The 11,335-nt window shown below is 39.2% G+C and overlaps 1 protein-coding gene across 2 annotated transcripts; it reads right to left on the bottom strand.

Moving 5' to 3' along the window:
* Nucleotides 1–283: 283 nt before the first annotated feature.
* Nucleotides 284–11,033, bottom strand: ppef2b (protein phosphatase with EF-hand domain 2b). 2 transcript variants are annotated; one of them, XM_088070665.1, is made up of 19 exons: nucleotides 10,777–11,033; nucleotides 9,747–9,816; nucleotides 9,625–9,642; nucleotides 9,511–9,519; nucleotides 9,275–9,402; nucleotides 8,535–8,589; nucleotides 8,225–8,400; nucleotides 8,014–8,128; nucleotides 7,868–7,914; nucleotides 7,000–7,166; nucleotides 6,801–6,837; nucleotides 5,746–5,895; nucleotides 5,293–5,646; nucleotides 4,929–5,114; nucleotides 3,636–3,778; nucleotides 3,376–3,482; nucleotides 3,107–3,270; nucleotides 2,933–3,020; nucleotides 284–2,024 (listed from the first exon to the last, which is right to left on the bottom strand). In XM_088070665.1, the coding sequence occupies exons 2-19, from the start codon at nucleotides 9,796–9,798 to the stop codon at nucleotides 1,840–1,842; spliced, it is 2,181 nt and encodes a 726-aa protein (XP_087926791.1). In that variant the 5' UTR covers nucleotides 9,799–9,816; nucleotides 10,777–11,033; the 3' UTR covers nucleotides 284–1,839. The 2 variants fall into 2 exon arrangements, with proteins under 2 accessions (XP_087926791.1, XP_087926790.1); XM_088070664.1 differs by lacking the exons at nucleotides 9,511–9,519; nucleotides 9,625–9,642; nucleotides 9,747–9,816; nucleotides 10,777–11,033 and having other exon boundaries at nucleotides 9,275–9,454.
* Nucleotides 11,034–11,335: the final 302 nt, after the last annotated feature.

Here is an 11,335-nt window from a genome sequence, read left to right on the forward strand (position 1 = left end):
GGGCTTGAGTTGATAGGATTCATGTCCTGGATGCAGTCTGACTGGCAGTTGAACTGATTAAGCAGCTTTCGGACAGATTATATCCCCTCGTGCTGAAGGGTCTGAAGGGTCTGAACCACAGACTGTTTGTCAGAGCACAGGTAGGAGAAAATACACTAATTAATCACACACAGTGTTGGAATGCATCATCAAATTCACCCCTTAAGTAGAGGCGCTTTCTCATTGATTAAATTTGATCAAGCTCCATGGTATCTAGAACAGTCTTCAAAAAGAAACTCAGAGGCACGTATTCATGTGTTTATTACGAATCCTGGTCCCCAGTCCTCTCTTTACTTGTACTCGATTTAGTACCAACTATAAAAGGTAAATATTCCACTCATTCCTTGGTAAAACATGGCGTCTACATCCACCTAAATGCAACCTGAGCTCAGACAAATCGGTCAGATGGGGTGATTACGCTAGTGGTGGCTAATGTAGCCTTAAACAGAGATTGGGAGTGAGCTGCAGAGGTACAATAAGCTCACCTCTTTCTGACTACACAACACCAGGTTTTTATGCTTCCGCAATGGCAATAGCTGTGGCCGGAGGCATTATTCTGTCTCATTTTTGTGAATGTGATATCTCACCTTGATCACCTCCTCAGATAAGGTACAAACTTTAACTAGAACTCATTGGTGAACAGATTACAATTTGGTTGTCAAAAGTTACTGTGGTCTTGTGTCTGTCTCATTAACACAAATCTATCAATGAGCACCTTGAGGGAATTTCTTCAAATTTGGCACAAACTTTGACTCAAAGATAAATGGATTATACTTGATGGTCAAAGGTCAAGGTCACTGTGACCTTGCATCTGTCTTATTCTAATGAACGTGAAATCCTAAGAGAGCCTTTTAGAAACATCCGTTTGGACTCAACAATGAACTAGTTTTGGTGGTTGAAGGTCATTGTGACCTCACATATCATGTTTTTGGCCGTAATGCAAGAATTCATACACTAATTATGACAAAATTTTACACAACTGTCTCATAGGACATATTGATATATTGATATTTTATACCCAAAGTTTAAAGGTCAGCTTCACTGTGACATCACGACGTTCTGCAAAAGCACTTTTGTGGCCATTATTTAACGCCATTTCTCAAGACATTTGGTCAGATACTGAATTGGTGACACTAATCTTGAAATTGTGCTGATTGTATAGATCCTATGTGCTGCTGGGGGAAGACGTGTGTGAAGCATCCATGTTTTCACAGCTATAAAAGTTAACCTATAACTGCAACTTGACTCACTGCAGAAGCATAAAACAGAGGTGGTAATTCTGTTTTTTATATTGAAACTTGTAGTCTTCAACTCTGACCAACAATGCCTCAAAAGACATCACTTACAGACATTTATCAAACAATGCCCAGCTCCCTCTGAAGCCACAGAAGTCTGTATTAATATTTTTCATATATGCATTCACACTCCCCTACGGACATCAATGTCTACAATCTGGGTTTCCTTTCATTTCTCACTTTGGTCCAAAACACTGTTTTTGGGGCAACATGAAAGGCAAAGACAACATTAAGTTTGATGTTTTTTATGCACACCTAAACCAGTTGATCATTAAGTTACACAAACAAATCCCTAACATACACCAACTCCTTAAATAAACTTAAAAAAAGAAATATCAAACAAGCCCAAATAAACTGAGGTAGAAAAGATCTAGGTTGATGGATGTGGATGAGATACTACTCATTCAGGTTTCACAGATTTGTCTCCAGGTTAACAAGTCTATTCCAACCTGTCCTGTGTCTTCTCTATGCAGCAGGTTTCAGCCACAGCTCCTGCTCCAGGCCCTCAGGAATGTGCAGAGAGGTCGACCAGCCGGAAAGCCTCCATAAACTCATTGATATCGATGCTCCCATCCTTGTTGAAGTCGATGCTCTGGGCCATCTCTGTGATGGCCTTGTCACTGATCTCTGTCTTAAGATGAGTGCTCAGGAGTTTCCAAGTTTGACGAAACTCCTCTAAAGATATCAAACCTAGAGAGAAACAGAGTGGGGAGGATTATGTTGAATACTTCCCAAATCACAAAAATGTGTATTGCGTCGAGAGCAGGGCAATTTGTTGATTTGACTTTGGTTTTCAGAAATACCAACGTAAAGTGACAAGACAAAGACTTCAAACCTTTTCACGCTGATTGCGTTTTTTTAGAAAAGTGTATTTTAAATCCTTCATCTGAAAAAAAAAAACTTATGCAAAGAAACTTTGCACACTGAGTCCAATATGTTTTATTGACATATTAGTTGTGAACAGTCGCAATAGGAGATAAAATTACAAGGCAAATTTCCTCTATTGCTTCTCTCCACTGGAGTTACATCCCTGGCTGCTTTTGATGGATGCAAAAAAAATGAAAACAGAAAATCGAACCTATTGCGAGTTTAAGAGTCAGTGTGCAAATGTGGTTGACACACCATGAGGTCGTATTTATTCTTGGTGCGACAAAAATAAACGGACTCAGTGTGAAAAGGCCTTCAGAGTCTAAAGCCATGCTTGTGTCTGGTTGAGGCTGTGGTGCTTTGAGCTTAATTCTAACATCAGTATGTTAATATGTTTATCATGTTCCCCATCTTAGTTTTACAGTTTCACAGTAATCCAGCGAGTAGATGTTGAGCTAATTCATTGGATAAACTTGGACCCACTGGTGGCACTAGATTGGAAGTCAGGGGGTCACAAAAGTCAGTAGGATTCACCTTCTAGGGAACATAAATGTGTGTTTAAAACTTGGTTGTAACTGATCTTATTGTTGTTTAGATATTTCAGTCTTGCTCAAAGGGGTTTGGACCATCCGATAGAGCGTTGTCCATATAGCTACAGTACGCCACCAGCATGGCTGAAAAGCAGATAAAGCAATGGAGCTATAGTTTGTGGGACCTTGCCGCTGACTGACCTGAGTGATCTGTGTCTATGATGCGGAAGATGGTTTCCAGGTTGGAGTGGTTTTTGTACATAGTCTCCAGGATGCTGTTATCTGAGATCTGGAATGGACGAGGGACATATCAGTCAACATTTGCAGCTCTGTGTGTGTCAGAAACAGGCTGAGAAAGAAAGAAAGAAAGCTGACCTCTAGTTTTGGCTCAGTGATGGAGAGCTCCCTGATCCACTGCTGGTAGTCCACCATGCCACACCGGGTGCTGCTGACGAGCTGAGGGCGCAGCACCCTCCAGGGCAGACCCAGATTGAGTACTCTCTCTGTGGCGCTGGCCCAGTCCTTCAGAGAGATCGTCCCTGAGACACAGACAGAAACATCCCGTAGATTTATTTACATCCTGATGTAATAAGCATTCCTCTATAAGTATAAAAGTGTGAAAATTCATCACTGCTGCTCAGCACCTTTGTTGTTTGGATCAAAATCCTGGAAGGCACTGATAAGATCAGACTTGTGTACGAACAGTTGTCCCCTGAGAGCTCGCAGAGCTGATCTCTCTGTCCACCCGACACTGACAAACAACAGGCAGAGAAAAAACATTTATTTCTAGCTCTTGAGAAAATCACTCAACTGAATGTGCTTAAATGTTTTTGGCACATTCAGTTGATTATTTTTTGAAATTGCTTTCTGTTATCTTAAATTCTGTGCAGCCTTGTGTTTGTACCTTTGTCTCAGGGTGAGCTCTCTGCATGTCCTGCTGGCCTGATACTGAATGAGGTGGGGGACCAGATCGGGGCCCATTCGGATATAGGCTCCTCTGTTGCTGCCCACCTCGTAATAGTTTGACGCTGAAAATATAGTCAGCACCTGGATGCAACAGAAGACGGTTGGTAAATTTTTAATGACTCACCATTGATTACTAAATGCTGTCAGATTAAATGTTTTTCATCTTATGTCATACTTGACAATACCATTTAAGAGCTGAGAAAACTCCACAATCAGTATTTTACCTTAAAGGTCCTGTGTGTAGGATTTAGGGCAGTGATAACCAACTTATGGCTGGTGGGCCAAATCTGGCCCATAATAGTGTGTTAGGTGGCTCCCCTAAGTATTTCCTTATTTACAATAACATAAATCTATAAACAGTGGGATTCTTTGTACAATAAGGTGCCAGACTGTATAAAAACATAAAAACAGCTTGTTCATCAAAAAAAGTGTCAGGGAGGATCCCCTGGACCTTCGATGGAAATCTAGGCTCAGCACCTGGCCTCCTGTCATTTTGCCAAAGTGGCCCCCAAGCAAAGCAAGTTGTCTTTTATTTTGTGGAATATATTGGCAGAAATTAAATATAATATTCACAGCTTTTTTTCTTTAGTGTATAATTGGCTTAACCCTTTGATATCTGAGCAAACTTGCTTGATTTTGAAAACATGGGAAGAGGGTGACAAGCAACTTAATAAGAAATGACCTTAAAAAAAAAGCAAGAACACAGTAAAGAAAAAAAAAAAAAAAAAAACTCAAGAAAATTACCTGAAAATGAGACCCCAAAACTAAAAAAAATCAGAAAACAAACAAAAAAGAAAATTATCTCAAGAAAGAGCTAAAAAAAAAAAAAAATTAAATGTATAATTTAGAGAAGTCTAAATAAAGTTTTCTGTACATTTTTCCTCTGATTTTGATAATATATAATAATCCACCCCAGCAGATGTTGATCCGGTTTTTCAAAGGTTAATTTATTAATTTTTGTAAACTAAGAGTAAGCTGTTTATATCCACATACAGAGACGGTCCTCCTCTACAGAGTCCGCCATGTTGTTTTTACAGAAGCCCAGAATGGACAACCAAAACAGGACCATTCGTATTTCATGTTTTTGCGTTTTCACATCAGACATCATAGTTCTACACGCTGGGCAAACAGGAGAATTTTCAGATGTCTGCATTATGCAACCTCGCTAGATGCCACTAAATCCTGAGCATCAGATCTATGAACTCCACCTCACGTGTATCGTTGTGCTCACCCTGCGGTTGTGACAGAACTCATAGCCGTCTTGTTTGCACTCGTGGGAGCGGATGAGAAGCTGGAGGTTGTGTCTCCCCAACACTTCCTCAGTGACGTCTGGCCCCCAGTAGCAGCCTCCGCCTCGCACCTCATTGGGAATGCAGCCATTTTGGGGCATGGGGTCACTCCACAGCACGTCCACTATCTGGGTGTGAAATAGTGATCGTAGTGAAAATCTGTACAGTTAACTAACACACCAAATAAAAGTCATGGAATAGGAAAACGTGTTCATTATGGAGCATTATTGCATGCACCTGCTCGACGTTGACCATCTGCCAAAATACTAACAACCACTGGGACCCAACACTCTTCCTGTCACTTACTTGTTTCCACTCTTCCACATCTGTCTCTGTTGTTTCTCCAGAGTCCGGATCGGAGTCAGAGTCAGACATCTTTAGTTCTCTGTATGACTGGTCAAACCCAGCCAGCCTGCGCCTCCTTTTCAGCTCCTCTTCCACTGACCAGTTGAGTTGGCTACTCACGGGTGTGCTGTGGAGCGAGCGGCGTGGAAAGTCGTGCCTGTAAGCCGTGGCCGGCCTCTGGTAAGTCAGAGAACACACTCGACGCCGGCCCTCGGCTGGTCCACCAGGAACCTCGTTCCTGTTGTTCAGTGCTTGAGTCTTACTGCTGCTGACTGCATGATGGGTCACTTTAGGAGGCCTGAGAGCCGACACATACTGTGCACATTCAAAAAGATGAACACACATGACATGATGAATATGACAATAATTCTGGATTTGAAACACCCCAAATACACTCATTTTGCTGACACATACTTTGTGTCTGTCCACTCTGGCTATCGTGTCGAGGTCTGTCGTGTCAGAGATCCCTCCGTGCACAATCAGCACCTTGTTATCAATCACTGTAGCCAGAGGCAGCCAGCTGAAAATCTTCTGGAGAAGCTTTAGGATCTTCTTTCCGTGCACCTGCAGACAAAATCGAGCCAGACTTTCCAACTTGTTTTTAGCTGTGTGTCTATTTATTTGTAACTACCAGGGTTCCCATGGTCATGGAATTCCTGGAAAAGTTATGAAATTAGAAAAACTGTTTTCCAGGCCTAGAAATGGTTTGAAATTAATAGAATCTTTTGGAAAAGTTTTGAATATACTTTGTTTCAGCTAATGTTTACATTGTATTACAAGAAAGAAGTTATATAAAATCCATTGCTGCGCTTTGTGACCGTTGATTGGATCTTTGTTTTTCTGTCCCTCAAAAAGTGGCGTAGCCTTGATGTTTGAAAGTACCTGTATGTGCCGCTCTGTTCAATTGGCATATGCAGCTACTTGGTGGCAGGCATGTCTTACTTGAAAATAAAGATAGCAAACATTAGCAATTTGCGTATCTGCAAATACCCGGGAAGTGTGTGTTCACAGGCCTACCTATTTTAAGCTGCTTAAGTTAAGTCATGGAAGTGGGGTGAAGTAGTTATGGAAAGGTTTTGAAAATTCATTAGTAAAAATGTGTGGGAACATTGAAAACAATTTTTTAAAAAATGAATAAAATTCTTTGCGTACACATATTTTGAAGCTGATTGTGATTAACACATACTTAGCGCTAAAAATTGTAATCTCTTAAGTAAATGTAATTCTCAGACAAATGTAGTAGAGTAAAAAGTGCAAAATTTTCATGAAATAGTGAGAAGGATGCAAGTAGCACCTCAAATATGTACCTCAGTGTTCAGTACACAAGTAAATGTACTTAGTAACATTTCACCACTGAGTAGTGCTACTTCTTAAGTAAAGGATTTGAATATTTCTTCCATCATCGACGTTAAATTTGGTTGAGAGCGCTGTAATATTGAGGTTAAAGGAAAACACACACACACACCTACCCTATATTTTCCCAAAACTTCTTTGGTGAAACCATATCTGAGGAAAGCACACAACAATAATCAGATTAGTGCACACATCAGCTGAATATATCAGAACACTAATAAAGCCATAGACTGCATGAGCATATTGTGACTAACTTATAAAAACATTAGGAACAAGCCGCTAAACTGAAGGAAAGCAGTGCAGAGACGAGCTTACCTCAGGTTGACAATGTGGTCCTCGTGGTTCCCTCTGTTCAGAAGGACATCGTTGGGATAGACCAGCAGGAACCCGAACAGGATGAGTAGGATCTCTAAAGAGTTTTTACCCCGATCCACAAAGTCTCCGTTGAAGACATACGGCTTCTCAGAGGACGGCAAACCATTCTGGACAGATTCAGTGAAAGGTGTCAGTTAACCCTTTTAAACATGAGCGAAGTGGTTTAATAGTTTTATTAATAAAAAAAGGAAAAGGCAAAGACCAACTTGACAAGACATGGCCCAAAAATTAGCAAGAAATTTGTCAAAAGTTACAAGAAAATGACCTGAAAATAAACGCACAGAAAAAACAAACGTAATGTTAACACATTGTTAACCCTTTGAAAGCAGATCAATCTGGCTTGATTTCTGTCAAAAACATGGGAAGAAGGCAATGAGCAACCAAAGAGGGAAATACCCTAAAAAATAGCAAGAAATTAGAAAAAAACAACAACAAACAAACAAAAAAACCCAAGAAAATAACCTGAAATTTAAATTAAAAAATTGAAGGAAAAAAGTAAAAAAGAAAACAAACAAGCAAACAACCCGATCAAGGTGTTTAAAAATTAGAATAATTCTTTTACATAACTTTAAATTCCTAATGATAATGAAGAAAATTGTGTTTCCCTAATCCCTTTTACATCTTTTACAAGTATTGAAATTCAGAAGAATTTTCAATACTTGTTTTCGAAAGAAGTCAAATATGCGCCGGTTTCAAAGGGTTATATAGCTGGTAAAAGGTGTCTAAACGCAGCAAAAGAACACTGATGTCAATCTGGGTGAATGAACAACCCTTTCTAACAATATGATGACTTGCATGTTGTGAATACCTTATAGAATATCAGCAGCAGATCTTCAAGCTGCCCATGTAAATCTCCTGTGAATGGATAAATAATGAGTTAATATTTGTGATGGCGTGAGTGCATGCTGAACGTATTAATAAAAAGTGTCCAGGGAAGCGCCTGCTGTTGCCTACCGCATATGGTAATGTGTTTGGCGTGGCCTGCGGAGATTTGATTGATATTTGGGAGAATTCTCAGAAGCCTCCAGGTTTCTCCAAGAAGCTGCAGAACATATCGAGCATGAAGCTGCTACTGGGAAAAAGACAATTATAAATTAACCGAGCGCTGAGGAAAAGAACATTAAGATACTCGTGTGTCGGCCATGAGTGTGTGTTCTGTGCGTACCTGTTTGTGCTTGAAGGCCTCCACCAGCTTCGACACCCCACAGAAGGTCATGGGGAAGGTCAGATGGGGGCCGGTGTAGCTGTCGGGGACCTCAACGCTCTTGTAGCAAAAATATCTCTCCCAGTCTGCGTCATGACAAATTTCATTCTTACGAAAGATGTGGGATATTAGGTTTCCTGTACGTTGAAAACAGAGATGGAAAAAAGGAAGTGGATCAGTGTCACATTAGCAGAGAGGAGAGCGGGTGAGCTCAGATTATCTCTCTGTCAGTAATCTAATGAAAACCTACAAGTCAGTGAGTCACTCTTACTTTCACTGCTGGCTGGGGTGAAGTGGTCCATCAAGAAGCCAAAAAAATTGTAGAGCTGCAGGAAGGAAAAGGAGAATTTTAAAAATGAAGATTAATTTGCAGTTTCTGAGAAGAGACTGATGAACAAGAGTAAGAATATACAGCCATGCTAGCAGCTCTCTGCTTTGAGCTTAATGCTGATGTCATTGTATGTGCTCACGATGACGATGCAATCATGTTGATGTTTAGTAGGTATGTTCATCATGTCGACCATCTCATTTTAACCCTTTGAAACGTGGTTCGATATTAGTTTTCTTGTGCTGCATTTTTACAAGTGTGTAACCCTCTAACACCTGGCAAATTGGTTTGATTTCTTTCAAACACATGGGGGGAAAAGGCAATGAAGAAAGTAGTATAAGGTGACAAGATACATTTTTAAAAAAATAAATAAATAAATATATGTGACAACTGTCCAGAAAACTATATTCACAATTATCGTAATAATATATTTGAATTATGTACAGAAAAATTTATAAATTTAATTTTTTTTTCAGTTTTCAGCTTTTTTGGGTCATTTTATCGTGTTGTTTGCTTTCTCTCTCTTTCTCTCTGTTGCTATTAATTTAATAGATGTTGCGATATTTCAAGAGACTGAAAATGCTTTTTTTGGGTCACTGTTGAGAGGGCACACTAAGATGTAATTGATTCATTAATTTCATGCAAATATTTTGACTAAAGTCTTCAAAACTGTCGGAGCTCACCTTGATCTGGTCTTGCTCTCCTGCATATTCAATAGACTGGAAGATGTTCCAAGTGCACCTGCGTCTCACCTCCAACCGAGCAACATACTGACGGTACCAGCGCTGGATTAACAGAGCTGCCCTGATTGCTGAAGATCGGGAGAGAAGAAGAAAGCACTTGGTCATGGCAAGGTAATCTTCCTCTTCCACCAGTAATGCATTCACTCACTCTGTCAGATCCAGACTGGAAGACTTACCAGTGGCAGCTTCACAGTGTGTATAAAAAATGAGCAGAGATTGCCAAAATTAGCAAACTGTTGTTTGAGACTTTTTTAACAGATACTTGTACCAATGCAATAAAACACATTTACCTGGAACTGAGATGGACACTGAAAATGAAGAATAACATTGACATGAAGTTATTGCAATAAATAGGAACATTGCTTTGAAAATGCTCGACTATCCACTAGAATGATTGTGATAAATGCTGTACCTCTTTCACATTTCTTCAGCTGCTTTTGAGATTTTCCCATTCCACATCCCATGACCCTCTGCTGTATTCACTGTCAAAGACAAAGATACTTCCATGTGTCAGATATCTGACCTTGTATTTTGCAGCCTGGGAATTATGCGGTAATAGATCTCCATGTACAGTATAACACATTTTTCTATTATATTTTCTATTTCATTACATGCTTTTAGATTAGAAAAAGAACTTGGTAACACTCTATGAAGACCACATCTATAATGCATTATGAAGGAATTCATAATGCGTTATAATGCATTCATAATGCTTTATGAATACACTTGTAAACAGATATAGTGCTTATTGATGCAGTATATCAATAGGCATAAAACATAATAGATATGACTTACAATGATTTATAAGCGGCAAGGGTCTTATGGATGCCCTTGACTTGTTATAAACTAGAGGTTGAATGCTGTGGCCTATAATGCATTATAAATATCTATACTCACTTATTCACACATCAATAATTAACTGTAGTAAGTACTCTTAGTGTGCTATAACAGTCCATACTGTATTTAAGTTATCATTGTATGTGTTAAGTAATGTGAGGTACATAATGATGCATTTATAATAATTTATGCTTCATCATAATGTTTCATTGCCAGTGTTAAGTAAAGTAATCATTTTGACGTGGCATATGTTATTATAAATGCATGGAAGCCTCAGTAAGCATTATGTGTGTTGATGATTGTATTCATAAGGCATCATGAATGCTTTATAATTCACTGTGAGTGTCATCATAATGCATGATAGATGTGGTCTTCATAGAAAGGTAAAACATTTTTATAATAAATCAACAATATCTGGAAGAAAATGAAATAATCTGGAGAAATAGTTCCCAGTGTTTATAATTACTGGATGTTTTGCCACATAATTCAATAGAATACACAATTTTGCATTGGATTTTAATGTCTGAATTTCCTAATTATTGTTGTAAAACAAAACAACAACAAATTAAAAATAAATCACTGGATCGGTCCCAAATCTACCTTACCTGGTCACTTTACCTTTCTTTCATCACCTTCCCTCAGTTCTTCTGCATCTGCAGGGAAGAAACTCTGTCATTTTTTTTTTCAACAAACTCTTCAGCCACACTGGTGCAGTGTGAAATAATAAAATCAGGAAAAGAAGGGTTATCACGTAGACATTTCCATTTCCCAGGTGCAGCAGCACAGGTCCAAGTGGCTGTAATGTTGTAATGGATGTCCCCTCTCTACAGCTACTCAGTCTCAGTCAACACAAACACACACCAGCTAAAAGGCTTGTGAATATCAGGGCCAAGTGTCTTGGAGAGGCTCCTTGATCACTTAAACAAAACAAGATGAAAGTAGATTAGGATTAAACCTTACTACGGCTGGCATCTACGCTGAATAAACGGATGAGGGCTCTGATAAAAGGGCAGCATCTGCTTTGAAAGGAGGTTGTGTTGGCCTGGGCTCAAGACACTCATGTGTCTCGTTTGATATCAATAATAATAATATTAAATCCATTAACAGTGAATTGACTGCAAAGAAATATATATATATATATATATATATATATATATATATATA

The sequence above is a fragment of the Plectropomus leopardus genome, chromosome 20 (genome assembly GCF_026936395.1).
Source record: "Plectropomus leopardus strain MGB_pleo_1.0 chromosome 20, ASM2693639v1, whole genome shotgun sequence".
NCBI lineage: Eukaryota > Metazoa > Chordata > Actinopteri > Perciformes > Serranidae > Plectropomus > Plectropomus leopardus.

Bases quoted from the DNA above. Each gene is read 5' to 3' on its own strand.
- ppef2b (XM_088070665.1), bottom strand. From the start codon at position 9,798: ATGGGATGTGGAATGGGAAAATCTCAAAAGCAGCTGAAGAAATGTGAA. The intron at 8,590-9,274 runs GTGAGCTCCGAC...TCCTTCCTGCAG, and splicing joins GAGAGCAAGACCAGATCAAG to CTCTACAATTTTTTTGGCTT. The intron at 8,401-8,534 runs GTAAGAGTGACT...TTCAACGTACAG, and splicing joins CACCCCAGCCAGCAGTGAAA to GAAACCTAATATCCCACATC.